General features: G+C 48.7%; 1 protein-coding gene across 1 annotated transcript; it reads left to right on the plus strand.

Annotated features, from left to right (window-relative positions):
* Window positions 1–2,444: 2,444 nt before the first annotated feature.
* On the plus strand, window positions 2,445–7,051 carry LOC129130581 (olfactory receptor 14J1-like). Its single transcript, XM_077173103.1, has 2 exons — window positions 2,445–2,452; window positions 6,253–7,051. The coding sequence occupies exons 1-2, from the start codon at window positions 2,445–2,447 to the stop codon at window positions 7,049–7,051; spliced, it is 807 nt and encodes a 268-aa protein (XP_077029218.1).
* The last annotated feature ends 625 nt before the right edge of the window (window positions 7,052–7,676 follow it).

Raw genomic sequence — 7,676 nt, forward strand, 5'->3', positions numbered from 1 at the left:
AAAGTTAGCAGAAGAAGAGATGAGGTGGGAAAAAGACAATGAACAAAAGTTTGAAGCTTTAAAGCAAAAAATAGTCAGTTCACTGGCACAGAGTCTTCCTGCCTTAGACAAACCCTTCTATTGTTTGTGGATATAGAAAAAGGGGTAGCACATGGAGTGTCAGCCCAGGACTGGGGAGGATCCAGGAAACCAGTGGCCTATTTATCAAAACTGCTAGATCCTGTCAGCCGGGGGTGGCCAACCTGCATTCAGGCTGTGGCAGTGACTGCCCTACTCATAGCAGAAAGCAAAAAATTACCCTTTGGGGGAAAATTGAAGATATATATCCCAAACTCAGTAAGCAGTGTCCTGAGCCAAAAGGCTGAGAAATGGCTCACTGATTCCCGAGTGCTAAAGTATGAAGCCATCAAAAGAGATAATGGTTTAGAGCTGATCGTGAGTAACCAACTCAACCCTGCCCAGTTCTTGTATGGAGAACCAAGTCAGGAACTAATACATAATTGCCTAGAGGTTTTAAACTATCAAACTAAAGGAAGAGAGGACCTAACAGATCAACCACTCCAAGGTGGAAAATGACTGAACATAGATGGATCTTCACGGGTAATAAAGGGGCACAGGGTATCGGGGTACGCTATAGTGCATGAAGGGTTGGTGGCCATAGAAAAGGGAAAGTTACCTTCCAACTGGTCAGCCCAAGGTGTGAGTTGTATGCCATAAAGCGAGCTCTGGAAATATTAGCACAGAAAAGGAGAACAAAATATACAGACTGAAAATATGCTTTTGGAAAAGTGCATATCTTTGGAAAAATTTCAGAAGAGAGGGGGCTATTAAATTCATAGGGAAAGGGACTGATTCATGAAAAATTTGTCTTAGAAGAGTTAGAAACCTTACAATTACCAGCGGAAGTAGTGGTGGTATGTGTTAAAGGACATCAAAAAGGGGCACAAGGGAACAATTTAGCTGATTTAGAAGCTAAAAATGCAACTGAATCAGAGACAGAAAAACTAATAGTAGTATTAACATCCATGAGAGAAATGCAAAAAGTCCCTATATTCAATGGGACAGAAGAGGAAGAACTCCTGAAAATAGGAGCCAAGGAAGACAACAAAGGGAAATGAGCAGATGGAAGGAAATAATAATAAACCACTAGGCAAGAAAATGCTAGAAGGCATACATGGAACAACACATTGGGGTACACAAGTGCAAAGTGATCAATATCTAAGGGGCTGGGGATGCACAGGAATTTTCAGAATAGCTAAGCAAGTAACTGAACAGGGTGTGATATGTCAACAAGTGAATGAGAAAATGATGAGGAAAACACCCAGGTGAGGGCGAGAACTGGCCTTAAGGCCCTTCCAAAACACCCAAGTAGACTTTATTGAGCTTCCCCAGGTACAATGGTGGAAGTTTTGCCAGTGATAGTAGATCACTTGACTCATTGGGTTGAGGTAGTACCCACTGTTAAAGCCAATGCCAATGTTGTGAGTAAAACACTTCTAGAATCAATCATTCCCCAATATGGGATGGCAAACAGGATTGATTCAGACTGGGGAACTCATTTAAGGTTGAAGATATTGCAGAAAGTTGTTCAGGCCCTGGGAGTAAAATGGGAATTACACACTCCATGGCATCCACAGAGTTCCCGATGGGTTGAGAGAATGAATCAAACTCTTAAAAGAGCTCAAGTTAAGCTAATGATTGAAACCCAAATGTCATGGATAAAATGTCTCCCTTTGGCCTTATTAAGAATGAGAACCCAACCCCAGTCAGATCTGGGGCTGTCACCCTATGAAATGATGTTTGGGTTTCCCTTCCTGACCTCACCCCAGAAGGCTGCCACCCATGAGGAAGGGGAAGCCAATGCCAAGAAATAAGTGATGTCTATAGCACAAACCTTAGAAGGGCTAAGACATAAAGGGGCAATTCCTCAAACTACCACCCTGGATTTCAGAATCCATAATATTAATCCCGGGGATTGGGTGATGATTAAGCCATGGAGAGATCAGCCTCTAACTCCCCAGTGGGAAGGTCCCTTTCAGGCACTGCTCACCACTGAATCGGCCGTGCGAGCTGCAGAGCGGGGATGGACTCATGGCAACAGAGTCAAAGGCCCAGGAGAAGAACCCAAAGAGTGGACTGTAACATCCAGGCTGGGTGAAACAAGATTGACTCTCAAGCAGAGACTGAGAGACAACCAGGAAAACACCAAGATGCCCAAAAAGCAGAGTCAAGCTTCCACCAGCCAGCTCGAGAACTGTCTTCCTGTTTTCATGGGTGAGAATTACCAGCAGCTGTTGAGGGGAAGTACACAAGTGACAGTAAAAGGCAATGGGACAGCTTCTTTAAGAAAATAAGACAAAGGAAGGAGGGCAAGGCCGGGTTGGCCCCTTTGTTCGCTACCAAGAAGGCTCCATAGCCCTGCTGTGAGTAGCAACCCCGTAGGCATGGTAAGGTAGGGACAAAAGGCCATTCCAGACCTCTGTAATTCCTCAGTTGTCTTTTAATTCAACAGGGACTGGAAGGCAGGACTGAGTTGGCCTCTGTGCTCACCCCTAAGATGCACCAACTATGGGTAGCAGCCACACAGGCACGGTAGATGGGAGTCAGAGCCATACTGGACCTCTGGGATGCCCTTTTGTCCATTCCAAATAAGTGTGTCTAAGGAAAACCTGAGACTTTTTCTCCTGTTCCCACTGTCCTTGCCCACATCAACAGATGCTCATATGACTCATTCAAGAGAGAGACAAAGTTTTAATTGTTCAAGCAAAATGACTTCTAGAAAAAGAAAATGGGGGTTTGTTATAGATGAGTAATTCTATGGTTGACTCTCACAATTAAGGGGTGAATGTTAAATATATGTTAGGAGAAGTTTTGTAGATGTACAGTTATCCTTCCCCTCCCCCTTGCATTGCTATCACAGGATGGCCTCAGTAGCTGGGGCATTTGGGAGGGTTGGCTTGTTCCTATGGCAGCACCTGACCTCCAATCAAGGTGTGAGACAGTGATCTCCAGCACTGGACAGAGAAGAAGGAGTCGATTGACAAGACTTTGGGAGGGGCTAGAGGTATAAGAGACAGAACATCCATTTTGTAGATGAGCACATGGTGACTGAATCCTTTGCTCCCAGCGCTGTATCCTTTTCTTTATTCAGTCTTCTGTTGTACTTTGATAAGGTCTTAATAAAGCATTTAAATTTTTGAAAGCAGAAATAATTTCTCACAAGGGGTTTGTGAATGTGGGATAAGGTTGTCTATGCTGGATCAGCTCTCAAGGTACAACTTCAGTGACCTGGCCAGACCTCCTTAGGAGAGACCCCGGATCAATATCAAGCACAGAATGCTGCAATCAGCTCTTGTATAATATGAACAGCAATAAAGACACTATTTAAGATAGGAATGCATATTTCTTAGAAACTCTTTGAAATATTTCTCCATAACTGTAAAAGGAAATCTTCCTGCTGAACTGCTCCAGACCAGAGGAAATCAAGGCAGAGCCATGGTTTGTCAGGACTTGCTTGATCCTAATGAGCCCCGTGGTGTATTTGGAGCTGAGTCTGGAACCTCAGGGCCTGAGAGGGGATTGCAAAAAAACTTTCCAGGAATCAAAGTCAGAGGAAAAACTCAAAGTGTCTCAAAGAATGAATGGGTCCCACTGAGGTCCATCCCCAACACAGGTTCCTCATGGAGTCCTTGGAGGAGAGAATTGGAGGCCAGGATTGCAAAAAAACCTCTCAGAGATTCAGAGTGGAAAAGAAAATCCAAACTACCTTAAAAATCTTGGGTACCTCAAAGTATTAATGAGCCCCATTAAGTGTCCATGCAAAGCCTCTCCAGGGACTCGTTAAAGCAGATAATTAGGGCCATGATTGCACAAACCTCTCACAGAGTCTGTATCAAAAGGGAAACACCAAGTACCTTCAAATACTGAAGTACCCTGAAGTATTAATGAGCCCCACTGAGTGTTGTTACTGACAAAGCCTCTCCAGGGACTAATTACAGCAGATAATTGGAGGCCATGATTGCACAAACCTCTCAGAGACTCCAAGGCAAAAGCCAAAGCCAAAGTACTTTGAAAAAGCTGCAGTCCCTGCAGGGAGCATGAAGGAGCCCCCAGGGCCATTGCTGAGCAAGGCTCCCCAGGGACTCCTTGCAGCAGATCCTTGAGGCCACTGGGATGTGGGCTAGGGGGGGATGCTGAGGGCAGCACAAGGGGCTGACAGTGCCCAGCCTGGCTGGGGCTGTGCCAGGAGGCCCCAGGGCCTCAGGACAAGGTGTCTCCTCCCAGCCCTTGGTGGCACAGACCCTGCTGTGCCCCAGGGCACCAAGACTTGGCTTCTCTTTGTCCCCACCTGTCATCACTGCCTGCAGTTCTCTGCTCTGCCTGGGGCCTGGGGACACTTGCTCAGTCGTGTCCCTCTCTGGGGCCCATTAAAAGTCCAAGAAAGTTTGGAGTTGGATTCTGCCTTGGAGTTCTGGAGAGGTTTCTTCAGCTCCCTCTCAGGGACTGATGTCCAGGGCCTGAGCACAAAGCCCCAGAGGCTGATTAAAGTCCTTGTGCTGTGTCTGTGCTGCTGAGCTGGGCTGGGCTCCTGGCCCAGAGGCAGCTCCTGGTCACCAAGAAGAGCTTCAAAAGCACATTTCTCTTGATGAGCAGCTCTTGTGCCAGCCCAGCAGGGCTGGGGCACTGCCTGCAGCCAGCCCGGGCACAGCACAGAGGCACAGAGAGCTTCAATCAGGCAGGGCTGGGAAGGGGCTGAGAAGTGCCTGGGGCACAATCACTGCCAGCCCTTGGCACAGGAACCTCTGGCTGCAGGACAGTGCAGCTGCAGCTCCTGGAGCCATCTCCTGCAGCTGGAACATGCCAATGCCTGCAGAGCCTGTGAGTACATTCTCTGCTTGTCTCTTGTGCAGAGCAGCCAGGGGTGCCCAGGGCTGTCCTGCAGAGCAGGGTCCTGCAGCCCAGGGCGCTGTGCTGGGGCAGGGACTCTGCTGCCTGCCAGGGACAGCTCTCAGCCAGCCCTGGCAGCTGCTGCCAGCACTGGGGGACAAGATCTGGGTGGGGGGAGACAGCTGGTGAGGCTTGGGAGTGTTCTCCTTGTGTGGGGAGGATGCTGCATTGTTCAGGACTGCTCCCAGCATGGCATTTAACTGCAGAACATTTCCAAGTAAGTTATAAATAGACCACAGCGATGCAGGGACTGGATGAAAGAGGAAATCATGCTTTTTAAATCTATTTTTCTTGGTTGTCTTGATAGGAAATTGCACATAGATATTTATCTCTCAATTCAGGTTAAAAAAAAAAAAAACAATCCTCTCAGATGTTTATAAACCCGGCAGTTACAGAAATCAGCACAGAGCCCTTTAGAGGCAGCATCAGTGCTGCTTTTCCAGCCTCCTCAGGGTAGCTCTTGTTAGCGTTCAAAAACACATAATCACATAAGCGATTATATGTGGTGCTTTTTATTCAAGAGTTCTGGGAATCAATGTAGTTTCCACCCAAATCTGATTCTGACCATACATTCGAGGTGAACGTGTTTTATACTCTATCATTACTTAAATTTCATGTTAATTATTAAACTTATATTCATCTATTGTATAAACAGATTTCAGCTAAACATAGCTCCCTTTAAATTTCCAACATAGTTTCTCACAATTCTTCCTTTGGTAATATAATAATTATATTTAATTTCTAAACAATCATCACATCTAACAATTATATCTTTTATCATACTGCTTATGCAGGTGCAGTGATCTGAGAAAACACAAAGCCTAATATTTTCAAAGACTATTTTTTACATTTTCCAGGGCTCCACTATCACTCTGACGTTGCCCTCAGAGCCTGCAGAGCCGGAGCTGCCCCTGGGCAGTGCCTGAGCTGGGAGGGCTCTGCAGGGCAGAGCTGAGCCCCCAGGGCTGGGCTGGGCTCTGGCAGCACTGGCAGGGCCCAGCCCTGGGCACAGGGAAGCAGCTGCTGGCAGGGACAGCTCCAGGCAGCAGAGCCCTGGGCAGGCAGTGGGGGGAAAGTGCCCCCAGCCTGTGCTGGGATATTTCAAGTCCTCTCCAAACCCAACTATTCCATGATTACTTTTCTTACAGATCCCTATGCCAAGGCACAGCAAATGTCGAACAGCAGCTGCATCAGGCACTTCCTGCTGCTGGCATTGGCAGACACGCGGCAGCTGCAGCTCCTGCACTTCTGCCTCTTGCTGGGCATCTCCCTGGCTGCCCTCCTGGGCAACGGCCTCATCATCAGCGCCGTAGCCTGCGGCCACCACCTGCACACGCCCATGTTCTTCTTCCTGCTCAACCTGGCCCTCGCTGACCTGGGCTCCATCTGCACCACTGTCCCCAAAGCCATGCACAATTCCCTCTGGGACACCAGCAACATCTCCTACACTGGATGTGCTGCTCAAGTCTTTTTCTTTGCTTTCTGCGCTACATCAGAGTTTTCCCTCCTGACCGTGATGTGCTACGACCGCTACGTGTCCATCTGCAAACCCCTGAACTACGGGACCCTCCTGGGCAGCAGAGCTTGTGCCCACATGGCAGCAGCTGCCTGGGCCAGTGCCTTTCTCAATGCTCTCATGCACACGGCCAATACATTTTCCCTGCCCTTGTGCCATGGCAATGCCCTGGGCCAGTTCTTCTGTGAAATCCCACAGATCCTCAAGCTCTCCTGCTCCAAATCCTACCTCAGGGAACTGGGACTTCTTGCTGTTAGTGTGTCTTTGGTATTTGGTTGTTTTGTGTTCATTGTTTTCTCCTATGTGCAGATCTTCAGGGCTGTGCTGAGGATCCCCTCTAAACAGGGACGGCACAAAGCCTTTTCCACCTGCCTCCCTCACCTGGCCGTGCTCTCCCTGTTTGTCAGCACTGTCGTGTTTACTTACCTGAAGCCCCCCTCCATGTCCTCCCCATCCCTGGATCTGGCCCTGTCAGTTCTGTACTCGGTGGTGCCTCCAGCCCTGAACCCCCTCATCTACAGCCTGAGGAACCAGGAGCTCAAGGCTGCAGTGGGGAGACTGATGACTGGAAAATTTCAGAAGTATTAAACTGCTGGTCAGTGTTTGCAAATCACTTGTAAAAAAAGTAATCTTTGATACTTCTTCTTGGTTTCATTTTAGAATTTCTTTACCCTTGTTTTAATTTTTTCTTATTGTCCGCAAATAAATTTCAATGTTTGTGCCATTGCTCATTTTGTTTCTCTCCAACTTCCCTGTGGCCACAGACTGTGTCAATGAGGGGCTGCGCTCCTGGTGTATTTAGAGGAACTAAAGGATCTCCCAGCAGAGTTTTCTGCACAGATGCCCTTTTGTTGCCTTCTCTGGAGCTGCAGCAGCAATGTCTGTGTGCAGAGCTGGGGCAGATCAGTGCTGGCCCAGCAGCTGTGCCCAGCAGCAGCAGCAGCAGCAGCACTTGGTGTTGCCAGTGCTGCTGCCGTGGCCCTGCCCCGCTGCCCTGGTGGCCCTGGTGTTGCTGCAGGGCCTGAGTGCTCTCGGGGCCGGGCACAGCCCTGGGGGTGGCAGTGCCGGGGCTGCAGCAGGGACAGGCCATGGGCACTGCTGGGGCAGCGCTGACGCCTCAGGCCAGGCCCTGGGGGCTCCAGGCTCCTTGCCCAGGCTCTCTCAAGAACACGGCCAGGCCAATGCTCAGCACAGAAACCCCCGTGAGCAGCCC

Source organism: Agelaius phoeniceus, unplaced genomic scaffold (assembly GCF_051311805.1).
Source record: "Agelaius phoeniceus isolate bAgePho1 unplaced genomic scaffold, bAgePho1.hap1 Scaffold_115, whole genome shotgun sequence".
NCBI lineage: Eukaryota > Metazoa > Chordata > Aves > Passeriformes > Icteridae > Agelaius > Agelaius phoeniceus.